General features: G+C 32.9%; 5 protein-coding genes and 1 long non-coding RNA gene across 7 annotated transcripts; 3 read left to right on the top strand and 3 right to left on the bottom strand.

Moving 5' to 3' along the window:
• The first annotated feature begins 132 nt into the window (after positions 1–132).
• LOC149740698 (uncharacterized) lies at positions 133–975 on the top strand. The gene is made up of 2 exons (XR_016384501.1): positions 133–385; positions 558–975. It is a non-coding gene; the product is annotated as an uncharacterized LOC149740698 (long non-coding RNA).
• On the bottom strand, positions 729–11,974 carry LOC149740697 (eukaryotic translation initiation factor 2-alpha kinase 3-like). Of its 2 annotated transcripts, none has more exons than XR_016384496.1 (22): positions 11,762–11,974; positions 11,236–11,374; positions 10,742–10,813; positions 10,207–10,322; positions 9,361–9,489; positions 8,907–9,009; positions 8,260–8,400; positions 7,787–7,931; positions 7,439–7,538; positions 6,900–7,069; positions 6,580–6,685; positions 6,250–6,373; positions 5,500–5,634; positions 5,206–5,288; positions 4,737–4,883; positions 4,289–4,438; positions 3,614–3,944; positions 3,403–3,478; positions 2,887–3,116; positions 2,348–2,591; positions 1,857–2,021; positions 729–1,594 (listed from the first exon to the last, which is right to left on the bottom strand). XR_016384496.1 is itself a non-coding variant. In XM_089873378.1 (22 exons), exons 1-22 carry the CDS (start codon positions 11,896–11,898, stop codon positions 1,433–1,435), a joined length of 3,201 nt encoding a protein of 1,066 aa, XP_089729504.1. In that variant the 5' UTR covers positions 11,899–11,972; the 3' UTR covers positions 729–1,432. The 2 variants fall into 2 exon arrangements, 1 of the variants encoding a protein (XP_089729504.1); XM_089873378.1 differs by having other exon boundaries at positions 2,352–2,591; positions 11,762–11,972.
• A 711-nt stretch (positions 11,975–12,685) lies between these two features.
• Positions 12,686–16,729, top strand: LOC149740696 (uncharacterized). The gene is made up of 8 exons (XM_089873419.1): positions 12,686–12,946; positions 13,230–13,395; positions 13,845–13,943; positions 14,241–14,321; positions 14,749–14,903; positions 15,103–15,229; positions 15,759–15,867; positions 16,222–16,729. The coding sequence occupies exons 1-8, from the start codon at positions 12,828–12,830 to the stop codon at positions 16,359–16,361; spliced, it is 996 nt and encodes a 331-aa protein (XP_089729545.1). The 5' UTR covers positions 12,686–12,827; the 3' UTR covers positions 16,362–16,729.
• A 122-nt stretch (positions 16,730–16,851) lies between these two features.
• On the bottom strand, positions 16,852–20,905 carry LOC149740695 (actin-related protein 6-like). The gene is made up of 9 exons (XM_089873408.1): positions 20,764–20,905; positions 20,259–20,445; positions 19,916–20,062; positions 19,592–19,704; positions 19,022–19,118; positions 18,397–18,534; positions 17,870–18,029; positions 17,468–17,606; positions 16,852–17,060 (listed from the first exon to the last, which is right to left on the bottom strand). Exons 1-9 carry the CDS (start codon positions 20,838–20,840, stop codon positions 16,928–16,930), a joined length of 1,191 nt encoding a protein of 396 aa, XP_089729534.1. The 5' UTR covers positions 20,841–20,905; the 3' UTR covers positions 16,852–16,927.
• On the bottom strand, positions 20,879–21,444 carry LOC149740694 (DNA-directed RNA polymerases I, II, and III subunit RPABC5). The gene has a single exon (XM_089873431.1). It carries the CDS (start codon positions 21,408–21,410, stop codon positions 21,207–21,209), a length of 204 nt encoding a protein of 67 aa, XP_089729557.1. The 5' UTR covers positions 21,411–21,444; the 3' UTR covers positions 20,879–21,206.
• A 440-nt stretch (positions 21,445–21,884) lies between these two features.
• Positions 21,885–25,610, top strand: LOC149740693 (uncharacterized). Its single transcript, XM_089873407.1, has 9 exons — positions 21,885–22,165; positions 22,536–22,683; positions 22,877–22,990; positions 23,249–23,383; positions 23,737–23,881; positions 24,141–24,281; positions 24,557–24,725; positions 25,031–25,164; positions 25,390–25,610. Exons 1-9 carry the CDS (start codon positions 22,083–22,085, stop codon positions 25,527–25,529), a joined length of 1,209 nt encoding a protein of 402 aa, XP_089729533.1. The 5' UTR covers positions 21,885–22,082; the 3' UTR covers positions 25,530–25,610.
• Positions 25,611–25,612: the final 2 nt, after the last annotated feature.

Here is a 25,612-nt window from a genome sequence, read left to right as displayed (position 1 = left end):
CGCTGCTAGCCCTAGCAGTCAGTAAATTTGTATTTACTGTCTATTACAGATTAGCTGCTTACTCCTATAGACAATTAATAGTACTGTATATGCAAATTTATGGAATTACAAAAGATTTTACATTTAGTCAACTTTTGCGAAAAATGGTTACACATTGACCCCGGAAAATAAACAAAAAAAACAAACAAATCGCTGTAATTTTTATTTCCCGCCATTTTGTCCATTGTACAAATTTGTAACGTGGTCAGTATTGTGTGTGTGGACTTTTATAATCTTTAAAAGGAATAAATGGCATCGGCCGTCGGTTGGGAGGAAAAGCGCCAAAAGTTTGAAGATGTAGAAAAAGAAATGGACACACTGAAGCAGAAGACAGAAGAACTTTTAAGTAAGTGCTAGTATACGTTAAATATAATAGTGGGCAAACGATATATTTGTGTATTAAAAAATATTAATGAATAAATCTTATACTGTAAATGTAATCGAAGAGAAAAATGTAAGTAAATAAATTATGATTTCAAGATAGAAAGTGATAATTTTACTTTAATCTATTTATACAGTCCAAGCTCATTTCAAATTGGTTGATTTTATCACATTGTTCAAGCCTGAAATTTTGGAAGCTTCTGATGTTGGATCGAAAATTGTCTGCAGTAGATGTAGCATGAAGAAAGACGGAGTATGGAATGAAACCAAGGTTGTACTACCTCATAACTTGCATGTAAACACACAAATCCCATGAACTTGATTATATTAAAAAGCACCTCAACACACTTTATTATTCGAGTAGGATATGCATTGTATGTTGATGTTCAAAATATAAACTGATACTACGAGGCATATTATAAATCTAACGAAGCTCTTCCTCAAAATTTATTAGTGCTGATATACTTCTTATCAAATAATATGTTGGTACAAAAAATAAATCTGGTAGAAGAGCTTAATTAGATTTTGTTGTGACCTTGCCTGGTAGGGTTGTTTTTGTTTATAAAAATTTATCAATAACAAGTCAACATTTAACAAGTAAAAAAACATTTTGTTTTTTGCTTTTCGGCAGTCTTAAGCTATTGGTCTTTTTCACAATTCTCTGTTTTGGAATGGAAAAAAGGTTCATTCATCACTCATCAGTGCATTACAGTAAAATACCTGTAAATTGCAAAATTCAATTTTGAGCAATGATAAAATCAATTGCAAGCCTAACAGAATGAAATGCCAGTGATTTTGAAATAGTATTAACATTAAACTGAACAAAAGCAAACACATAACAAAAAGTAGAAAAACAATGTTCACATCAGGTAAACAAAAGTTAATATTAAACAAAAAACTTTCAGCAAAAAAGTTTAATTACCAGTGTAAGCAAAAGTGTCAAGTGAGCATTTATACAATTATTTTGGTGCAAAAACAACTAAATTCAGAAACAAGATAGTGTGAAACATTGTTAGCTTGAAGTGGAGTCAGAACTTCTGGATGACGTCGTTCGATGCCGGGACCTTGATTGTTGTAAGTCCAAAACTTCTGTGAATACTTCATGTTCATTCACTTCGTTGGCTGAAGGTCGGTCACTTGCTTTGTGACTCAGCATTTGATGAGTCAGCTTGGACTGAAACGTAAATTATGGATGTTTAAGAATGATGCAGCCATGGCATATGTATTTCACTGTGACGTAATATGATAAGACCTGCCAAAGACTAAACTTTATTTGCCTCAAAAAATATTCAAAACGAAAAGTTTCACGGTAGCTAGTTGGGAAATAATCTGTTATTGTTTGTCTTGTAATGAAAAAACAGCTTGTTTGTTGTCATAACGTGCTGTATCAAGATGTCACAAGAAGTAACCCACAACTGTTAACAAAAGACACTTACCTCTTTCGGGTAGTTGTTTAAAAATTGAATGGGAAACTTGAGTTTTCTTGCATCAGAAAGATGAAGAATTCTTTCCATTTGTGTTCCAAACGAGTGAATGAGCTCAAAAAATATCAAACCAAGTGCAAATATATCGATCTTTTCACTGTATGTGCTGCTGGACATCTGGAATAAATATGTTTAATATAAATGGAACAAAGATACATTGATTTCAGTGGAACTTATCTGTTCCATTACAAATATTGATACTACCTGTGATAATCCAGTTGGAATATTACCCCTGTTCTGAATGGGTTAAATCCGGGCCATTGTGGCCTATATAATTAATTATTAATATCATTTCTACATTCGTATTCTAAAGTTTACAAGAAAGATTTTAGATCATAAACCGGTTGTTTTACTTTTGAAGATATCAATAGCTGTCTTTTGTATGAAAAAATGTATCCATTGATGATCTAACAACAAGATTTTCATTGCAACAAAGTTGACACCTACTTGCTCAGGAGCCATGTACATTCTCGTGCCAACTCTTTGTGTATGTTTGTCATCTGCTTTACCAAGTATCGCCTCTGGTAGTTCTCCCACGTTGAAAAACGGATCTCCCTCTCCAGCGTGTGTGACCAACCCAAAGTCACCAACTTTTATCGTCCCATCAAGTGAGAAGAGAACATTGGAAGGTTTTAAATCACGGTGAATCAACCCAGAGTCGTGTACGTAGGCAACTGCACTGACAACCTGAAGCCCAACAAGAAATAATTTATTTAAGTCTTGAAATGTTATTGAAACTGCATATGGAACACATAGAGTGAAGCTTGATGGTGTTACTGTGATTATTGTGTGCTTGTGTATCCTCAGACACTTAATATCTCTAACACTGTGGTCACTAATGGACTATTCAAATAAAACAAAAAAATCACCCATACAGTTTCTGACATCAGTACTTTTTAACTTATAAGTGGACAAGGTTTGTTTGCATAAAATTATGAGTTGACCCACTATGCGAAGATAAATAAAAGAGATTCATTCATACCTGTTGAAAGATATTCAAGCAGTAGTGGAAATCCCTTTTCTCCACATTAGCAGCAAGCCATTCTCTCAAGCTTTCTTTCTTACAAAGTTGCATTTGAATGTAAAGATATATTGTGTTGTCTTGTGGGTGGGTGTCTTCATCATTATGCTGACCAAGTCTTCCCTGGTGTCCTGTGCTCGCATCTTGCATACAAACCACTGCCTTTAATTCGGAAGTGCTGGTGTCTGTTGCTGCAATAACAAAATACAAATCACGAAGTTTACATCAAAGTTTAAAAGTTCCACTTTTTTGTAAGAAGAAAGATCTCAATGCTTTGATAAGTAAGAAGGGGTATAGATTAAATTTAAAAACTAAAAAAAACAGTGCAAAATTGCCAATTGCATAATAAAATACCTAGAACAAGCACTTTGTGCATGCCAGATAAAACCTTAATCAAAAATTTTAAAAAGAAAACAACATTTGTGAAAAAATTTGGTCTATTATCTTTGCCAAATTAAATGATATACCACACAGTACCTTTTGCTGATGGGCGTCTTCTTACAGCAGCGTTGGAAAACAAACTTTCATAGCTTGGTGGTTTCTTATCATTGACCTGCAATTGTGTTTTATCGATTATTCCTTTTGTTTAAGCATATTGAGTTTACATAATTGCTACATACATACATTATTCAAATGGAATATAATAACTGTCACTTCCCCGCCATGCATGGAGAAATTTATTCGTTACCTTATTATTCGTTCTGAAATTCTCTGCATTTGAAACTCGATCATCAAACACAACACTCAGCGAATCTTGCATCATGTATCTTCCAAATGGAACAGAAGCTCTGGGTGAACTATTATTGTTCCGATTTCGTACGATACTTCCAGAGACTGAGGGGAGGGAGCTGTCACTTTGGAAAAACTTTCCCCCTATGTTGGATCTCATTTCAACGGGTTCATCACCCCATGTTTCATCCTTGTTACCCCAACTATCGTTATGTTGATCATCAAACAATCCACTGTCACTTGTCTTCTCTGTTGTCTTATCAACAACAAATCCTTGAGTTGTACCACACCTGTGAAGAAGTTTTATTTATTCTGGGAAGCAAAAACACAAACACAACTTCGTAAACAGTTCTCAAACTATTTAGGGTTTAAGCTAATGTGGTTTAGCATTAACAATTGTTAAGCTTATAACCTACTATGCAACTTGTGAATGTTTTATGCCACACTGCAATTCAAAGAGCCCTGCCTTATGATTCAAAGTTTGACACAAGCATAAAACACATTAAAACTGCCAAGCTATATGGTTTTGTTGTTTCACTTAAACAATTAAAAATCTTTTTGGTACAAATTACTTTTCCAAGACATTTTAATCATTCACATGATAAAAACATCACCCATAGAGATTCCAACATACCCAAATATGACGTCATCATCATCATGTTGTATGTGGTTACTTGATGATAACTCTGTGTTTTGTTGACCAGTTCCACTTGAAGTAGAATGTTTATTCCTCTTGCTGATTGGTTTTTCACTTGTGTTGGGAAACGCAGTGCTGCTCCAAGCACTAGAAATATTATTAACTTTTATAACCATTATTTCGTTTTAAACCACAAAGGCCAGGATACAGTATTTGATTCAAGCTACCACAGCACTTACTTCATTGATATCAAGAAACTGCTACTAAGCTTTTTGACTATGCATTCCTTATAAACACTAAGTACCTATTATACTAAATAGAGTTTTAACTCCGTCTACAAAAACCATTTACAAAAAATCCACAAGTTCTTGCTGAAACCCAGAAATTCATGCACTTTATATACATAGATGATATCATTCAACATATCACCCTATATACTTCATACCTCATATCTTTAAGGTGGGCATCTCTCTTTTGTTGCCACCCTGCTGGAGGTTCTTCATTCCATGAGTTGAAATATCTCACTATGGCAGGATGGTCCAACTTTGCAAGCGCTCGCACTTCTCGCAAGACTTTATCCCGAGAACTTACACTGCAGAAAGTAATTGTTGCTACATGGGTAAACAAACAACACTGACCTATACCCAGGCCCTACACCGTGCCACGCCATAGGTCCTTATACAACAGTTGCCAATAGTATGTGGCTGTGTGCTTCTACATACTATCAATTGCAGTGATTATTTTGTTAAACTTAATATTGTTGATGTTATTGGTGAATGATTATCAAAAACAATATATCAAAGTCTCCACTTTACAAAATTTAAATGACCACAATATGTATAACTCGGCAGATAATACTGCTGTGAAAATCTTGTTTTACAAGTCAAAATCAAGCCTGGTATGTTAAATATTACTTGTTAGGAAGAAGAATTCGTTTCACAGCATATGTGCAATCATCCATTTTATTTCTTGCCTTGAATACGATTCCAAATCCTCCCTGCAACAAAGTATTGAAAATTTAAATATAATACTAATGCCATTAAGAACCAAAGCAGTAAACACAAGATAAATATTGAGTAATTGGCCAACTCTGGCTTACAGCTACATCCCAAGACCCAAGTCTTCTGGCATGCCTCATAGTAGAACCTCACCCATATAAAAGTATTCTTTACCCCAGATAAGGATGAAATAACAAAATCTCCTCTTACCTTTCCAAGGCATTCCAAAGGTTCAAAATCAGTCAAGAATCTTGATTCGTATTCTCTCTCCACCTCAATAACAGGAGGGGGGTGCTCTGGTGGTGATTCATATAAACTTGTCGTTGTTTCATTTGTAGATCGAGACTGGGTTTTGTGAATGGGATAGGTTTAATACAAAGATATATGATATGATATATGTGTTGTTAGGATAAATATTCAAAGTGTGATTTAATATTTTAGGTTTCTGTAATTAGTATATGTTTTCAAGACTAAAAATAACAATAGTTTGTATTTAATATCCTCTCAGAAAGTCTATAGTTTTGATGTTAATATTGGTCTTTATTTGAATCAATCTGTTCCTGGTATTCATATTTTATGGGATTGATTTAAACTTGTTTCACCCTATCTCAGGTGTATTGATTATATCACGCTCCATGGTCACTTTTCCATTGATCATATGATCTTGAGTATTGCTTTTCGAATTGGACTGGATAATACCAGCACGATAAAACACATTGTTGTGACTTCCTTTGACATTGCAACAACATATTATTACTTTTACATGCAGCGTGGTCCTCAACTTATGGACAGGCCTATTTACATATGGCATTTGAATGTTGTATATTCAAAAATTCTTAAAACACATATGATTGTGTTTAGCTTTCAACTTTTTCTGAATCAGAGTATCAAAGACAATTTATAAATTCATCGGTAGACCTGTAAGTTTTAGTGTTATAACAATGTTATCATATTTCTTACCTTTAAGGCTTGCATGCACTTGTTGATAAGACATTGCACAAAAATTGAAACCGACACAGTTAATATGAGAAGTTCCTTCCACCAGTGCATGAATGAAGAATATACGATATCTATGTTGTATTTGCTGAAAGAAAAGAAAAAAACAGTTTAACTGCTTAAACAAGAAATCATTTTTCTAACAATATTGTTTTACTCCATTTGCTGAGAAAAAAACATTTAAACATTGGGCCAAATGTAGTTTAAATCCCAGGTCCTCTACCCCGACCTTGTCCACATAGATTAGAAATCAGGCAAGAGCTGCAGATGTAAAGACAGTTATAAGCAACTTACTCATATGAATCATTCTCTAATGAGTCAACAGTATTCCTTCCCATCCTCTTCGAGCTTTGTATTCTCGATAAATAACTCGAGTCATCTTGTAAATAGTATCCTCCATCTGGGTAAAAAATGTTGGGTTTAGTTTTAACGATTTTTTTTTCTTAATAGTTGACCACGGTTATAGAGTCAAAATTTTCATTGCTGTTATTTTAATACTGTTATTGATAAACTAACTAATTTGTTGTTTTGCATATTGGATTCCTGAATGGTTATACAGTTAAAACCGTCGTTTTAATCCTTTTTTTTGGAATATTTCATACACAACAACTAACCATTATGAAACTGCTCGTTGTAGAGCGTCAACCCATGAACACAGTTTGCTTTTTGCGGAGGTTTTCCTTTTACCACTAACTCTGTTGTTGGGTCATCCTTGTTGGTTTCTATGGCAACTGGTGTCATATCACCGTGGCAACGACGGTAGGCGAACTTGGGTGACATTTGTCTGAAAGGCAAGGATGATATGCAAGGCCATGTTCATTTGGTATCTTTTCTTTTATAACAAAAAAAATAATCAGTTTCATGCAGTAGAACCCTTAGAAGTTGGGGTAAACGGACCAAGTTTAGCCTAAGGCCAGGCCCACAGCTTGCCTTGCCCGTATAAAACAGAAACAATACATTAACTTTTATTTGTATTTTTCCCAAAGGACCCTAGAAAATCATGACTTTATGTTATATGTTCACTGGAAGAGGTACTTGTAATAGCATTATTGCTTCAGGAGAATGCTTGCAAGTTTTTACAACCCTATAATGCATGGCTATCAAAACACAACTAAAGGTTATTTCATGTTCAAACAATCTACTTATTACTTACCTTGCATTTGTACTGCCGTATCTATTACTTGCAGTGATGATAGCAATAGATTTCTGTACAGCAGGTGAGGCTTGAATGTAAACATGGTTGTCATATGATCCTGTAGGAATAAACATTATTGTTTCTTTATGCCAATTACAAAATCCATTATACCAAAAAAGCTAAATGGGATTTTTAAAAGGCTACTTCTACAAGCAGTCGTTCTCACTTCAGACATTTAACTGAAATTGACTTATTTTGAGAGACCACTAGAAAAATTTAAGGAATATTTCACCTTGGGAAACAGTAATTCGTACAAACAAGTATCGGAAAACAAAAATGCACAGCAGTCAGCACTCACTCACTCACCCATATAAATTGTGTTAATCTGAGGTGCCTTCTTTGCCACCGCTGTGCTTTCATCTAATGCAGGGACCATACTTGGATCAAATAAATCAAGTTTTCTCAGTTCTCCATCCACTAATAACCATGCTGCACTTACAGGAGAACCAAGCTGTATTTAACATATTAAATCAGTGATTCTTAAAGTTTAATCAAATCTAAAGTTTGCCAAATCTATATTTAGGGTTTGTCAAGGTTACCCACTGTTTCTCAGGAGTAACCATTGTGTAATGACAATTCTGCTGTTTAGAAAAAATCATAACATAACTTTTATTTGTCTTTTAAAATACGATGATCAAAAAAATGTACAATTCAAAAACCATTGTATAAATATACAAGGCATAATCATATAGTTTGTGACAAACATAAACGTACCAAAGCAATATACATTCACCCAATATTGTATGTGTGGCCACACTTGTACATTGTAAACTACTAACTTTATGCTTCCATTTCACCACATGCTCATTTTTTCTCGTCACAAGACAGACCATTCCATCTGGTACGACAACTTTAATACAACGAGCATCCGTCATTGAGAATTCATCACTTTCAGTGTGGGTTTGTTTGGTGTCCTGTTTCTGTTTCAAAATACTACATTCATTTATAGCACTGTAGGGCAGTATCCAACATGCAAAGGGCGTGGGATGTATGCCATAGTTGAACCTTTGACCCAGAGAACAGAGCATGGATAATATGTTTTGAAACATTTTCAATCGAATCCTTTAAATACGAAAAAATCATAATATGTCAGCCTTTAAAAACTATATTTCATTCCATCAACATTAATATGATCTTCACAACAGAAAAGAAATAAAGACTGATTTTAAGTCAGATTGGTATATTGACAGTATGATCACCCAGGTTACAACTATGTGTGTTATATTCCATTAACAGCAATATAATCTTAACACACGAAAACAAATACTTAAATACAAATAAATATTCATTGCATTTTATCTTCTTGTAGTGAACAATACTTAAATACTTAACACCTTTGTCTTATAGTGACACAGGTAACAACAATACTTAAAAGGCAAAAACTATCCAACTGCCTCTTCCCACTAACACCACACACACAACTTGCCTGGTATGATTGTTCATTTGAATGTTCAGATGATCCCTCTAACAGATGTAGATTTGCTCCTTGAGAAAAGTCCAGGTTGATTTCACCAACACTGAAGTTCCAACTAATTAAATTAACAGAATTACATTTGCAATGAACTAAATTAAAGTCGTAACTAATTAAAACAAAGTTAAACAGAAGTATATAAAACAATCAAAGTTTTGTACAAAAATACAAACATACAAACAATATTTAAAAGTTTTCAATAAATTAAATTACATTAGCAGCTTTTTGATTTCCATACTAAAACCACCTTTTTATAAAGAAATACGGTTTGCATCAATTTACTTATAAGAACAGTTTAATTTTAGGTTTAAACTTCCAAATATAAAGGCCAAAAGTGTTTTGTTCAAACGATAAACAAACTATCTATTTTATTTAATAATATTTTTTTTTACTTTATTGACAACCTTACTTTTCGTGTCCATTTCTGTTGATGATTGAACGAACAACTTGTTGTTGTCGTTTCACTATCAATAAATCTGAAGCATCGTGGACATTTTGTTGTTTGTCGCATCCATTGGCAGTGCAGGTGTATAACACTCTGTTGAAATAACATTTAAACTAATAAATGTCCAAATTTAAAACATATCTGTATTGCACAGGCACTGTTTTCATATTAGTCTTACACAAGCCTAATTTTTCCTGTTAAAAAAAAACAACCTAAATCCCACATCAACACTAAATGACAAATGTTTTTTTTTATTAAGAAAATATATTAATGTTTTACATGTTTTCAGATGTTTCGGATACAATAATAATAAAGTTAAGAATTAGCAACACAATCTCAGTCATTAGGAACACACTAGAGGTAAAAGCACTTGAAGATAAGTGTCAAATAAAGACCTTTACCAGACCTTTAGAAAGAGGAACAACTAAACACAATGCAAACAATGTGACCTGCTTTACCCGTACTGTCACCTAATTTACCCGTATAATACAACAGTGCTATGTTATGCGCACGCCACATTAATCATTGAATTTATTTTAAATGTTTGACCCTTAGTGTAACTACATTTATTAGTTTCACCCCATATTTTTTTAAAATTAAAAACAAAAAACCTCAACAAACAATTTTTACATATATATCCCTACCTCCCCCACATTAATGATTGAATTTATGTTCCCAACTAGTAAGTGTAATTGCATTTACCAATTTCACTCCAGCTTTAGTTAAAAAAATATTATATGTTATAAGTGTTATAAAAAAAACACAAAAAATGGATTCAAAAACATAAAACTTTTCTACATTTATATTTACCTTCCACTAAAGGCATCAATGCCACTCGTGCTTGTTTCTTTCCCACCAACAAGCACTGTCTCGTCAGCCAACCGAAAGGATGAGCTTAATAATTGATCAGCATCAAATGGGACAGCCTGAATAAAGGTAATTGCTTCAGTTTTAATGATAAATGCTGTTGGTGAATTTGGAAAGCACTGGTGGATATTTAGAGGACGTTCTTCTACAAAATGAGTCAACTTGGAGGAAAAAAATTCTTTTAAAACACACAAGTAGTTTCATAAATAAATTATTTCACCCAACTCCAATAAAATGAATTTGTCCATTGACAGCAAACAAACTTGTTTAAAAGGTTTGTACAGTCATTGTCTTTTAATTACTGAGAAGTAAGTAGCCTTACAGCTTACATTGTTTTGATGCAGCACATAAAAACTTTACACTTAAAAGGTCATAAACGTCATGATTATAAAACTGATTAACAAGACCTGGTATCTCAAATAATAAGATCCTCACCACAAAGCCAAAATTTTACATTTATTGATATTTAGTTTCTAACCTCGACAGATTCTCCATCAAAGCGAAATAATCCCCCATGTAATGAAGGAATCAATCGCACATATTTTCCATCCTGTTGTGATGTATGCAAGTTTAAGACTATGAAAGAGTGGCGATTGGTATCCCCATATTTAAAAACCAACTTTTTGTAAACAATTTAATGTTAGCAAAATAAATAGGAATTTATATTTTTGCCTATTGGTAAGGAGGTGGTATCTCTGTCAGCTTTGAATTTGTGTTCAAGTTGCCAAACATGCTGCATGCAGGAGCCATGTATACTAAACTTCAACCTTAACTTTGTATGGTGGCAAATGAAAACAAATTTAAATAAAAATGGAACAGAACAATTGTGAAAAGTCATGATTACAAACAGCTGTGGCATGTTGAAATACATACTACATAGTAAATATTTTTCACAAAAGTGAAATTGTTTATTATAAAACTTGGTTTGCTTTGTCTTCAATAACAAAATTGGGATTAAAGAAACTCTCTTACTTCTTTATAAACAAGTTTAGCAAGAGATGATGAAACCAAAGGTCCATGACCCAAATCCACAACCCACTTCAATTTTCCACCATCAGCAATATTCAATGCTGAGATTTTACCATCGAGTGTAGTTGCAATGAGCAAGGGGCTAAAATGGGACAAGAAAGAAAGTTTGTTGAAAAGACTGGTTTGTATGTATTGTTTTTTTACAAATAATAACTGTTACTTGTCTTTTTAATTGTGGTAGACAGTTGTTATAACACAAGTGTTCTGTTTTATACACCCAGTGCCCTTGGGGTAGCAGTGACTAGCCTTGAACCCGTAACCTCTAGGTTGGAGGGAAGTGTGCTAACCACTTTGCCACGACGCCAGAGTGTAAGCAACTGTAGGTGTGATTACTGATTATTATTTGGATGATAACAATTAGAACAACCCATTAAAACATATAGACAGTTGGCATGTATATTTAATTGCAACTTAATGTTATAACCCAGTTAATAACATAACATTTTATTTTTCAATACACAAAACATACTCAGAATAACTTGAGAGGGTGACAGCTTTAGGTTTTTCTTTTGATTGATTTTCTGTGTTTGGTGAACCAGCTGTTACAATAGAAAATAAACCAACAGAAGTCAAAAACTTAGCAATGCCAGTAACACCACCAAACATTTCTTTACATTGTTGTGTTCCTTACAAAGAACATTTTCTGCAAATGAATGGGTGGAAAGACCTGGATTATTACCATTTATTAATAAAAACTAAGAAATACAAAAGAACAAAGGTAATATATGTTGTATGCAACGGTAAAATGTTTAATTTAATGCAAAATGATTGCAAAAATTGTTTTCTTCATGATTTAAAAATCCAAATCCAAATATGCAGTATGAACATTGATCACTTATAAACTAGAACACTATATATATTTTGCGAATTACATAAAGCTACAATGATTCACGTTTATTTTTTCTTAATATGTAGTCTTGCATCATGCCTAAGTACACTAAAACACTAAGTAGTTCTTCTTTTCTTATAGAAAATTCTAGCTGTTTACAAGTGACGTCATATCACATGACGCTCGAACCACTTTCGTGACGTGTCCAATCTGGAAGGGAATTATTGAGATGGGTATTTCCCGTATTTCCCAAGTTCACATAAAAATTTTATTGCATGCACTCTTTTTGGGTTGGATTTTTAACTTTCCTTATACATGCAGTGTATTGTTGCATGTTGTTACAATAAAATAACGATTACTTCCTTTGTGAACACAGCATGATAATTCGTCTAGAATTTGCTAATTTAGAAATTTTGTTAAAAATATTTACTCAGTTACTCTGTAAATTATGCATGTGTGGTAAAAGCAACTTAAATATAGAAAAGTTCGATTTTCTTTCTTCAATTAGTATTTAAACTTATGTATTGCTCTTTCAGTAATCAGTTGTTTCGGTAACTACTTTGGGGGCATCGTCAACTAAATTTCGACCGGAATAGTAGGGCTAAATTCCCGCAACGCAGCTATTATAACCCGATCTCAGCAGTACAATGTTATGATTTGATTTTAACGTTATAAAGTGTAGGGAGTGACGATTTGCTTAGTTGGAATGGATCGTAGTAGTTTAATTAACCAGGAATTAAAAGATGTCCAAAAAACACTGCTTTCTAAAGTGGAAGGTTGTGAAATTATAGGATGCCATCAAAATTTGGTCTCTATAAAAATAACGTAAGTCCTTTTTATATACTTTAAATCATGGGCCTAAATATTATTACATAGCAGGGAAAACTGTATTAAAGCTTCAGAATATACACCTACTATATTATATTATTATATAAGTACAGTTTCATGCCCAATGTTTTTAATTTTACTTACTCTAAAATCTAACTAAAAGGTTATGTAAAAATAAGTCAAAATTTGGGAAGTCTGTAACTTTATGTTCTTGTTTTATGTTTGATCATTCGCAACTGATGGACACAAATAAACGTTTAATTTTTTTTATTTTTTGCAGGAAAACCCCGCACAGAGTATTGACTGTGTGCATACAATTCCCTCAAAATTATCCCGATGATATATTGCTGGTGGAAATTAAAAGCAAAGTTATGTCACCAGCGTTAGTGAATCATATCGGACAAATATGTGACAATGAACTCAAGAAACGTGTAGGAGATAAGCAGGTAAATTATATATATGATGAATGTTATATAGGTTCTTGGCCTTATCTGTTTTGTTACTTTGTGTGTACCAGCCACATTATAAAATGGCTTTCAAGTTTTTGGTTTAAAAAAATCAATGTCATTTTAGAACAAAATATAAATGCACAAACTTGCTGTCAATCGTATTGAAGTGCAGTTATTCTTTTCATTCTATATGAATGAGATTTTATAGTGTGGCACACCATGAGACCTGATGTATGAGCCAGAGTTAGCTCATTACCCTGAAAGTGACACACAGAGAGCTGCAACCCATTTAGGGACCACTGGGTTGAAGCAGTATCTGTGTTCTGCAAAGACACAAACACCCAGTATCGACCATTGAACCCTGTATCCTTAATCATTACGAACCGTTCACAGAGCCACAGTTGTTAACCCTAATTGTCCCAAATTTTCAAGTAATATTTAAACAGGTGATGATTCTTTTAAAATTTGTTCGGAAATTTTTAGACGACAATCCGTTACTTCCCTGTCGTGATGAACTAACCAAGGTTAAAAAAGAACTTCTGGAGGTAATTTAAATATTTGTGTTGTTTTTGTAGCTTTAGAAGCAACACTTTTTTTCCAAAACAATTTTCTGGCAGTGTCATTAAATATTAACAGTAAATATTTAAATTTTTATAATACGCAGTATAAACTTTTTAATATTTACATAGGAAGAAAAAAAGATTCAAACTTCACGCCTACTTTTTTAACTGCTTTGGTTTATATGTGGATAACTTGGTTTTAAAACTCAATGAATATAAATTTAAAACTTAACGAATATAAATTTATTATTTTTTCCTTACACATTTGTTTTGCATTAATAGGAAGACATCGACATAATGAAAATGAAACAAAAACAAGGAACAATAAGTATTGCTGTGTGTAAAGAAAATTATCGTTTAAAGGTGTTTATCTTTTTAATGTTTGAATACAGCGTCCTTTGAATTAGGCAATAAATCCACAATAATATTGCGTTTGTTGCCTACAACTAGCAGCCATGTATTACTTGATTTAGTTAAAGGGAAATATGTTTCAACTAAAAAGCCACAGTTAGCTCATTTATATTTTACTACTACTAGAAAATATTTATTTTTTATCGTTAATGTAGTAAAGATAAAAAAAGTAATGCATTGAATAAGAATACTAATCATAAAGCTGGATTTAAAAAAAGCTAATTACCTTGTAGTTCACTGTTTAAGAGTTGACTCATTCATATCTTACTGGCAAATATTCATTTTTAATGTAGTAAATGTAAAAAAATAATGTATTAATTAATGATACTAATCATAAAAGCTATATTGGAAAAACGTTTTGCAGTTAATTACTTTCTAGTTCACTGTTTCTGTACCCGATGAATATCCAACAAAATCTATTGAAATGACGATGAATGAAAATAACTTTCCTGCAGTGATGGCGTATTATTTCATATCCCAAGCTAGAGAATTTGCACGACAAGCCGTTGAACCTCCATTAAAGAAAAACCCAAAGTAAATATTGTTTGAGAACATATTACTGTTGTTGATGCATGGCATAGGATATTTACATGTTTTTCAATTTTCTGGCACTAAAATTAATGTAAATAATAAAACTCATGAAATAATGTGATAGAGAAAAAACAGTCCTAAAAAGTTGTTCTAAACCTTATTTGAATTCTGATTGTAAATATGTTCATGTTAATATTACCAGGGCCCCACCATTTCAACCAAGTCCTCATGTTTTTAAAGTCATGAAGTTTCTTATATCATGTGGGAAGCGTTATCCTGTAGAAAACTGTCCACTTTGTGGAAAACAAACTTTACCAAATAATCCATCAGTAAGTTATGTGTGTTAGGTAGTCGATATTGTCTTTGTTTCTGGGAACCTGCATGTTTTGCCTGTGTGTATCTTTTCTTAGGCAAAACAGTTACTGGTATCAACACATCCTGAGTAATATTATCTTGGTATGACATCATAAATATTATTTACAAATTACAATTTAAACCAGGTTTTACTATGCTTCTAGATGTCTATACAAACCGACAGAGCTAGGGTGTATTGCATAATTTTGCATTCACCACATTAATCAATGACATTCTCCATATTTGAGAACTATGAATAATATAACTGTAATACAAGAATGTAACCCTAGATTTTGTTAACATTTCATTTCACCCCTTATCATTTAAATGAATGAATGTAACTTGCTTTACCCTCGCGTGGAAATGACAGACCCTGTGTGTTCATACACCTCGTGCCAGGTTACAGTTTACCATGTGTGTTACTTTGTGGGTAATTTTTTTTGTATGGCTGTTAATTAAGTCAACTCATTAGTGGCCGTTTAATATGTTAAATCATTTTATCAGGAAGTTGTCTCTGATATGAAGGGAGATAATTACGCTGAAAGAATTTACTGCGGACATTTATTTCACCACGGATGTTTAGACAAATACATGAAGACACCTCCGTTTGAGGGTAAGCACTGATTTATTACAAAATAAAGGAGTTTTATGATTCAAAAACAAGGGTCAATACATATCATAATCAGTGGCACAGCTGGTAAAGGGGCCACTTCCCTGTGAGATCATCATGAGAGTCTCATGTAACTCCTTTACGCCTTATAGTTAAACCTTAAAGTAATATAATGGCTGAACCTCCAAATAAACATCTAGTTTTCACAACTACGTGTTTAATTTAAAAAGTACAAAATTTAAAAACAAATTTACGTATATATTACATATATATATATATATATATACATTCGGTTTACAAAAAAGGAATTGTTCCCTGACTGAGCCACTGATTATGATCTAACAATACAAATTGCAGATGGAAAGAAATGTCCAAACTGCAAGCAGAGAATCTACCACGACAAATGGAACATATCGCCCCGACTTGCAGAGGCCAGGTGGGCGCATAAAGAAGCTCGGCAGCGAGAATTAGACGAAGTGGTGGATTTTCTTTCATAGTATTGATTACGTGAGCATTTAAATTCACATCATATGCACAAGTTTCATGATATTTGCTACAGAGTGTGGCTTTTGTTGTTGTTAACATAAAATGCACAAGTTTCAGCGATAGCTTAAGTTTTTTTTATATTTGTAGGTAATGCAAACGTATAGGTTAATTGTCTTATGGTATAAAACTGGTCATAAAAACTTTGTGTTTGTGGCATACCAAATATTAAGAAACTGGCTAACCATTCTGTATTAGAAGAGGTTCTGTAGTTTATCCGAGCCATTAACATATCATGATACCATATGCGTATATAATGTTGTGGGTGACTTGTTAGATGTTACCCGTACTTTTACATCTGAAATAAATGACCCAAACTATATTGCATTTACCACATTAATCAATGTGGTTCTCTATGTTTGACAACTATAGGTGTAACTGCATTTTAGCAAGTTAACCCTATTTTGTCCGGACTTTAAAAACGATACAGCCACAGCAGTCAAAGAGAGTTTAAAACCCATGTTAGAGCATGTTGAATTAATTCTGGTCAACACTTAGCAATAAACATTCGAATAAATCATCATATATCATAAAACTGCCTAGCACAAGCTGCTTGGCCTCCCTCTTGATATTCCTCTAACGTCAACCAATGTTCACGAATCCCGTTAGTTTTCGACCAATGCAATCCTCCCTCACATGAATATGTTATCGGGCTGTATGGTATATTGTGTTTAATGTTTTGGATAATGGTTTGTTTGTTCTTAAGCAATATACATCTGAAGATTCAACTATTTTGTATTCAAATGCTTTTGTTTTTTACCATACAAGAAAAAAATACTTGATTTTGCCGCACTTTTTGTTTTACACATTTGTGCAAAGATGTTTTGCCTAATATTATACATGCTACCTTTAGGCAAGGCACAAAGTTTCTAACTCTAACCCCTATAATACAAAAGTGCCTCGTAAAACCTTGCCCATATAAAATAGAACAGTTTCTACAACCTTTATCCCATACCCACTACTAACCCTTTGTCTTCCATATTTGCCAACTTTAAACTATTGTATTGGGAGACCAATTCAAAGTTTCAAACACACACTCATTGTAGCAAGACCAACTCACTTGTGTGGCAAAGTAACATAGATATCCAGATGGTCGGGTGCCAAACATCGGATCTCTCTCTCCAATCTTTCCTTGAAGTTAGGAAACTTACAACTTCCACCAGTGAGTACAATGTTACGCAACATGTGAGGTTGGGTGTCTGCGGGTTTAAATTGTGTGACAAGGTGGATACTGCGCAGGGGTAACTGTTACCGCAACTTTAAAACCAAGGTGACATGTTTGAACTACCCAGCACTACACTTGAATCAGCTTTTTCCTGCTGTTTATTTTAACATTGTCAATTTATCATTACAGATTTTATTTAAAGTAGAATTTTACGTGCTGCCTATTTTAAGTATAATCAGGAAATACATCTGTGGTTAAAGGGGGGAGGAAATTATCTCGCAAAAATATCTTTCTCACCTTGGGGACATTTCGATACAGAGTGCATGATCGCTTCTGCTAACCCCATCTGGGGAATTCCCACATCCCAGGGGTGAAATAGAATCTCTGGGACCCCGAACCTTTCCACTGTTAATCGGATCATTTGTTCTTGTGATTTGGTTGATACGGAGTCCGGCTTCTGCAATATATGAAAAAAAAGTCAGATGCAAAGTTGCATTAGGCCAACTATGGGCTAAATGTAAAAAATAAAGCTTTACCCTGTTTTTAAGCAAAAAAATCCCAGCTTCCTGTCAAACCTTATATTGTTTTAAAATCAACAGTCAAGAAAGTTTGAAAAATAATATCGAAAATTGGTCCAGTTTGATTTTCCGACAAAAATATAAGCTCCACAGGCTATGGGAGATAATTTGTCTAGTTGTGAGAAATATCAGTGTCTAATATAGAAACAGAAAAGTACATACAGGATTTGAGTAAAAAATATACCTTTTATGTAAGAAACACTTGTTTTTAACAGCAAAAAATTGGCAATCTCAATTTATACTTACTTTAATATATCCTCGTTTTATTTGTGTATAATCTGGTAAAACATAATCTCGCAACACAGTGTTGTCTTTACCCTTGAGTTTACAAGTTTTCATGTCATCGTTGAAATTCATGCTAACATAACATGCGTCTTCCTTCACCTGTGTTTGTTGTTAGAGTGTAAATTTGTTGCAGTGTGTCAGTTATATATTAGTAAACTGTGTGGGTTATATAGGTTAGATTAGCTTAGTTCATTTATTTTTTGGTGTAGGCTTTAGAAAAGTTGGTTATACAGTCAGTCAGTTGGTAGAAAAAAAACTGACTTAGATAAATGACATGAATATAGTATTTTGTCCAGACATAAATATAGTATTTTGTCCAGACATAAATATAGTATTTTGTCCAGACTTGTATTACTTATGCATATGATGTTGGGGCCAGGTGTGTTATAAGTTTGAAAGGATCTTTTGGCAAGTTTTTTTTTATGATCCTAATAAGTCTTGGCACCAGACATTATCATGGTATGTCGTTAAGTGTCTTGTTATGGCCAATAGATAATTTTAACATAATGTATAACTTTAAAGGTCAAACTTTGTATTGATATACCAAGACGCTAAATTTCATTTTATGTTCAGTATTTAGTAAGACCTGGTTCATAACATATGTTTCATCCATGACTTGTAGTTGACGATAGGAGATGATTTCTTTCAGATGATTTGTCAACAATTTACCACCAACGTCAATTCTGAGAGATTAGTTTGGTAGAATATGGTATGGTTGAATGTAAATGATTACTTTTGGGTTAGAGGCAAGTACGCTAACCACTTTACTATGACAACACATGATAAAAGAACTTCACTACCGCAAGCACGTCACTTCCAGACGTACAAGGGTGTTGGGGTAATGGGCCAAGTCTGGCCTAAACCCCAGGTCCTCACGGACCTCACCCATACAGAATAGAAAATAGAATAGATGAGTAACTAACTATTAGCACAAACTTATTGTCAATTATACTGGGTGTTTATACAGATGTGTAGCAGAAATAGGATTTGGTTTAATACAAACTTTTCCATTGATATCTGACAGAGTTAAATATAAAGCCCTAGGAAAACTTGTTGAAAGTGTTTCAATGATTATTGAATGAAAAGGCCATAGGTTTACAATTGTCCAAAAAAGTTTATTGAAATTTTTTTATTGTTAAATTTTGCTTCACGTTACCTGCAAACTGCTTCAGGAATTTTGTTGTTTTTATGATAAGGAACAATATGAGTGAATGAATATCCACAATCAACAACTAAACAACAATCTTCTCCAGGATTGTCTGCTGCATACTAAGAATAACATATGTTAGTTTTCATATTAAGACAGAACTTTTATTTTTTTTTTAATCTATTTTACACGGGTGAGGTAAAACAACGTAAATATGTGATACACCATAGGAAAATTAGTCCATTAACTAAACACTAATGGTGCTACAGCATAGACTTAAACTAAATCTGAAGCCTGAGCATATACAAGTTATCCTATTATTTGTGGTCTTACTTTATGAGATGATAAAGTACTTGAGTTGGTTCTTAGAATGCTTTGAAATTCGTATTCTTCAAAGAATATTTCATTAATTGCTTCTTGTATGGAGGCAAAGTTGAAGTGAGGCTCCGTGATTACAATGTTGGATTCGTTGCATTTTAACTGAAAAAAAGGGATCTGTCATTTGTATAATATGAGAGTGTCAGTTAATTTCAACATAGTTAAGAAGAATATTTTAAACATACAGTTTCTTTAAAATTATTTTTTAAACTTATTTGCGGAAAAAATAGTATTGCAACACAATTTAAAATAATACAAAATGGATCATTTTTTAAAATAGAGCGACAAAAATTCCTACATTTAAAACATCTTTTCCAAACACGTGGTCCCACACTTGTCGCTGAACATCCCAATTTAAAAGATATCCTTTTTGGAATGGAAGGACATAGAAGAGACTTGAGTAATCTTTACATGCATCAATTTGATTCGAAATGAAATTCTTTCTTCTCTCACTTTTAGAACGAAAGATACTGTTCGGGAAAATGCTGCAAAATTAAAAAAAATAAAGGTTTCTACTTAAAATAAAGGTAGAATAACAAGTTAACAACTAACTTATTTGTCGTTTGAATATCAACAAAGAGTATAATGAAAACAAGAGAAAAAAATCGGAATTAAAAGTAAAACAATGGCATTAGAAAACCTAGGCATTAGAAAAAACCTAAAACTCCAGGGTAATAGGGGGTGTTTTAGGATAATGGGCTAAAGCCAACCATGCAATTTTAACAAGAAGTGTGGCCGTTACTAATACTATTAACACTTGTAATGCACTCAAAAAGTTTATTCACACAAATGATGAAGTTTACCTTATTTCTGTGTTTGTCTTCCCAATTTTTAAAGAACTCGCCCCATTGTCCAACACAATGGTGTTATCAAGACTCATTGTTTGTAACAATCATTCGTCTTAAACTCAAGTTCTGCCTTGAAAATGCACAATTCCAGTTTAAAATACAACAAAAACTCTTGGCCAATGTAATTATATTAGCAGGTTGCGGGTAATGTAAAATCATATATCATAAAAGTATTGTCATGTCGTATAATTGTCTGTTTTGTAATTATATTTAACACAAAGCCGTATTTTTTCAAAGCAATATTTATGACATGTTTATTCAATTGTTTATAATGCACAATAACAATAGAACAGTGAAGCCTTTTTTCAAAAACTCAGAAAAAAGACATTATTAAATCAACATAAAATATTCCTAATGTTGGCAGTATCAATCAAATGTCGTTTCAACTTCAAAAATCCTCATTTTTCAAGTGGGGCGTAGTTTAACAGTTTTTCAATCAAGTCTACATGAGATAAGAGCATTCTTCTGCAGCAATATCTCTTCAAACCAAGAGCATCCAGTGCGTCTCCTTCAGTGTATTCCTGTTGCAGCAATCCAAGGTACTTGTCCCATTTATTCCCCACAACTTTTCCACAAGTAAAACAACGTATTGGGATTATCATTTTCGAATTTCTGGGGAATTAAAAAGTTTAAAATACGATTTGTATTATATATATATATGTAAAAAAATAATTTATTTTTCATTTAGTTACATCGTATCATTTGTCCAATGCATACATCTCAACATAATACGGTCATAAAACGTCCACTATTACCCTATCAAAACCCTCTAGACCAAACATGCATTGCAGTTTCAGTTACAAATCTTTCCACGCTGAGTTACAAAATTTCTAAATTATCTGTAGTTTATGTCGGATGAGATAAAGAATAAATACATATTCATAAAGTTTTCACATTAAGATACCTGAGTTATACAATCAAATAGTTAGAATGTTTTGTACAAAATATAGTAATTTTTACTCATCGTACAATATCAGGTTGAAAACAGCACGAATTACAAAGGTGTATGTATTTTTATTACATTCGTTTTTATACATTTGCGCTTATACTATCCAAAATAACGGCAATTTTTGTTGATGGGTATTCCCCTTACTATTGTGACAAAATACGAAAGTTTGTTTTGTTATTAAAGACATAATGGAAATATTTGGGGTTTTCCGGGCTGTAAAATACGGTAAATAAATCTTTCGTATCATTAAAACCGCATAGTTTTTGTTTCATTTTTTGGGCATATCGCCAACTCTGAGCATATGCTGCCTTGAATTACGAACGAGATGGATTTAGTGCCCGGCAAAACGAAAGTTCGTAAGCAAGCTTCGGTTTGCAAGAATCACACAGTTGATGTGTTTTCTAGCAGGTAAAAAAAAATAAATAAAAAACAGGCCTACAACATATTTATTTTCGTCTTTTATGAACTAGAACAATTTCTTTTATTAATTTTTACCTATGAATTAATAAAAACAAACAAAAATATAATAAATATCTGTGTTTTCATTTATTTACCAGTATTGCTTCAGCCCAGGGGTAGGCTATGTTATTTGTTTGTCTGGTATACAAAAACAAAAAAATCCAATAACTGTAACTAACAAGGTATATATTTGATAAAACATCAGCATCAAACAAATAAAGTCATCTACACATCATTTGACAATAAAAGTATGACATTTTATTTATTTAAACAATTTATTTAATGCCTCAAAATAAAACACCTTCCGCTTATTTCACAGACCACAAACAAAACAAGTGAAGTTTCCTCAAATTGAGAAAAATGGAGCAAACGGGAAACCTGAGATGACTTTGGATCCAACCCGATTAAGTTCAGCGAGTAAACTACTCACGAAGAAACAACAATGTGCTTTCTTCGAAGCGTTTGAAGTGAGTGTGTTAAAGTGACTACTGTGGGGGTGAATTAATGTTTTACACCTTGGTATTCACTGTGGCTGAGAAAAGTTACTGCCTATTATCATTTCTATCCCTGGTGGTTTTACCACTTGTCAAAGTTATATACTTGTTTTTTAAATAAATTTTCTGGATTCCCAAATTTGTTTTTTAAATTTATAATTTTTAGTTTTTTGATCATCGTCGAAACGGTCGAATCAGCAGTGAGGAATTCGTTGAAACGCTTCGTCGAGTAGGAGTTCCCGTCAACGAGAAAGTGGTTTATGACCTCATAGTTGCTCAGGTTATTTAGAACAAGCGGGTGTATTGGTCCTAAAATCTTTAAAATATCTTTTTTTTAATATATATTTACTTTATTTATCCTTTTTATTTATCTTTTTGCTTGACTAATTTGATTTCAGGGTATTACAAAGGATTCACTTTTGTTTAAGAAATTTATATCTATACCTCTGTCTGTGGAAAACCCTCATTGAAAAACTCTAACCATTATAAATTGTTTGTTGTTTGGACTCTAACTCATTATAAATTGTTTGTTGTATAGGATGAGAATGGAAATGGAGAAATGGATTTTGAGGAATATTTGAACTTTATGACGAATGAAGATATTTTTATGTCACTTATCGGTGGGAACCAGGAACCTGGAAAACCTGATGATAAAGATGTTCTCATGTATCAGGTGATTGTATGGTCATGTCACAGTGGTACTGGTAGTTATATTCGGCGTCTGTGTTTTTGATATGGGTCCCATGTTTTATTATAACTAAAGGTTATTGTAAAGTATTGCATTAACTAGTTTTGTAACTCAATCATCTGTGTATATTACTCACACCCTATATTTAACTGAAAAGATTCTTATGATCTTTGGTTTTACAACCCTGATTGTTGGGTAATTGGCCAATTCTGACCTGTATCTCGTGTCCCATGGTGTGCCATGCAGTTAAATCTTACCTAGGTGGAATAGAATAAATTGTGCAGCCTATTCGTTCAAAATGTTTTCTATGGTTTTAAACTTCCATCCATCCATTCCAGGTGATGTCTAAGTTCATCAAACGTAGCGAACTCTCTGAATCACAAAGGATGGAAATTGTTGGATATTATACAAGGAAGTTGAGAAAAGCTGCCAAGAAGCATATCCTCATGCACGCTGCCCATGTCGTGCATCATTATGCTAATGGTAAAAAAATACAACAACCAGTGATCAGTGATTGTAAAATGAAACAAATAATGATTTAGTTTGGCAAATGGATATGTGTTTTGTTTGAATATATTATGTATATTAATTACATATATAGTTGCATGGGCATATATTCACCTATTTAATATATTGGCTGTATATGACTTAACTCTTTTTTCTAATTTTTTTTTTTAAATTACTTTCTAAGTTTAATCTTTAAAAAATTGTTTGTGATTTTTTACTAGTTTTTCATCTTCAGGTGCTAGATCACTTGGTTTGACAGAGAAAGAGATTTTTAATCAGATCGAAACAATTAAGCAACTCGCACAAAATGAAGGAGATGAGAAAAAGAAGAACAGTCCGTACGCTCATCCTATTCAACTTATTTTGACACCAATATGTAAGATAATGATGTGATATTTGTTTTGATGCTGAAAATACTAACTTTTACTAAGTGTTAGATGTTAAATGCCAACACCAACTTTAAACAGTAAACAGCATGAGAATTTATGTAGCGTATTTTAATAACAATATTCAGAACTTCACATAATTTAATGCCTTATAACACGATGCTTATAAAACAAAACACACATGGTATAATGACTGACGTTGCTTCATCGAGTAAGGATAAAATATTGATTGAAATCAACATGTTTTGTTGTTCCTGATTCACAGCCATCACAAAGTCAAATCGAAACAAGTTAACACAGCCTGGTTGGAACACACCACAGATATCAGCTTATGGTGTTCGGCTGCCTAGGATTAATGTATCAGAATCAAAAACCTTTGAAAACGTTCACGATATTCGGAAAAAAGTAGAAACTGTTAAGGAGGATTATTACTGGTGTGTAGGAGGTGGTTTAGTTTAAAGTTATGCTGTGTGTATGATTGTCAACCCCTGAGTTGCAACCAGAAAGTGGTTATTTAAACTGGGTGGTTTCATTACAACAGTGGTTCATACAATCTTGTAAAAGTTAAATCATTTTTATTGTATAATTGCATAATTTTAAAATTTTAATGGCCAAGTTTTTTTTTATTTAATGTTTAATTGCAAAGTTTTTAAGGGAACTAAGTTTAGGAGATTGGGTTGTAAAAGTTAAAAAACCACCAAGGCTGATAATAGTCATTTATTCTAATATATGTTTGCAGGGATCTCTCAAAAGCTCAGCGTAAAAACTTTAATTCTTTGTTAAAAGACCTTCATATTCGAAACATACCAACAAACAGACTTCAAACTATGATGAAAGGAATATTTGATGTTTATACTGCAAGTAGATTAACTGGTAAATATATCTCTTATTTTTATGTTTACGGCTAATGAAAATAAATTTACTGTGAATCAGTTCATTTTAAAGAAGTAAAATTTTTACAACTTTTTTTAGGCAGTTTTAAGAAGCTTTAAATCCTACATAGTTTGTGAATCATTTTAGACATACTTTGCAGATTTATAACTGTATGAGAATATGTAACTAATGTATGCATATTGTAACTAATTCAGTTTGGTACAGGTTGCCGAGGAAGACATGGTGTTACAGCGAAAACCAATTCCGGAAAAAAGGATTTTTACAGCAGTCGTAGTCACCTTAAAGCTCCACATAACAGCACTACCCAATCCTCCAAACCAAGATTTGTCAGCGCTGGCATTTAACTTGTTCCAAAAATATTTTCATTTTTATTTATTTTTATTTTTTTCATAAAATAAATCGAATAAAATCGTCGGGGAGTAAAACA

The sequence above is a fragment of the Ciona robusta genome, chromosome 2 (assembly GCF_009617815.1).
Source record: "Ciona robusta chromosome 2, ASM961781v2".
In the NCBI taxonomy this organism is placed as follows: Eukaryota; Metazoa; Chordata; class Ascidiacea; order Phlebobranchia; family Cionidae; genus Ciona; species Ciona robusta.
Note: the sequence above shows the minus strand (reverse complement) of the source record. Positions and strands in the feature narration are given on the sequence as shown.

Excerpts from the sequence above, each read along its gene's own strand:
- LOC149740697 (XM_089873378.1), bottom strand. The coding sequence starts at position 11,898 with ATGTTTGGTGGTGTTACTGGCATTGCTAAGTTTTTGACTTCTGTTGGT. Across the intron at positions 10,814-11,235 it reads CTAAACTTGTTTATAAAGAA|GATGGAAAATATGTGCGATT; the intron begins GTAAGAGAGTTT and ends ACATCACAACAG. Across the intron at positions 7,070-7,438 it reads TACGGCAGTACAAATGCAAG|ACAAATGTCACCCAAGTTCG; the intron begins GTAAGTAATAAG and ends CTTGCCTTTCAG.
- LOC149740696 (XM_089873419.1), top strand. The coding sequence starts at position 12,828 with ATGGATCGTAGTAGTTTAATTAACCAGGAATTAAAAGATGTCCAAAAA. Across the intron at positions 14,322-14,748 it reads AAGAAAATTATCGTTTAAAG|TTCACTGTTTCTGTACCCGA; the intron begins GTGTTTATCTTT and ends ATTACTTTCTAG. Across the intron at positions 15,230-15,758 it reads CTTTACCAAATAATCCATCA|GAAGTTGTCTCTGATATGAA; the intron begins GTAAGTTATGTG and ends TCATTTTATCAG.
- LOC149740695 (XM_089873408.1), bottom strand. The coding sequence starts at position 20,840 with ATGAGTCTTGATAACACCATTGTGTTGGACAATGGGGCGAGTTCTTTA. Across the intron at positions 19,705-19,915 it reads GTACTTTATCATCTCATAAA|TATGCAGCAGACAATCCTGG; the intron begins GTAAGACCACAA and ends TGTTATTCTTAG. Across the intron at positions 19,119-19,591 it reads ATTCCTGAAGCAGTTTGCAG|AATTGACGTTGGTGGTAAAT; the intron begins GTAACGTGAAGC and ends CTAATCTCTCAG.
- LOC149740694 (XM_089873431.1), bottom strand. The coding sequence starts at position 21,410 with ATGATAATCCCAATACGTTGTTTTACTTGTGGAAAAGTTGTGGGGAAT.
- LOC149740693 (XM_089873407.1), top strand. The coding sequence starts at position 22,083 with ATGGATTTAGTGCCCGGCAAAACGAAAGTTCGTAAGCAAGCTTCGGTT. Across the intron at positions 22,166-22,535 it reads GTTGATGTGTTTTCTAGCAG|ACCACAAACAAAACAAGTGA; the intron begins GTAAAAAAAAAT and ends CTTATTTCACAG. Across the intron at positions 22,991-23,248 it reads ATGACCTCATAGTTGCTCAG|GATGAGAATGGAAATGGAGA; the intron begins GTTATTTAGAAC and ends TTTGTTGTATAG.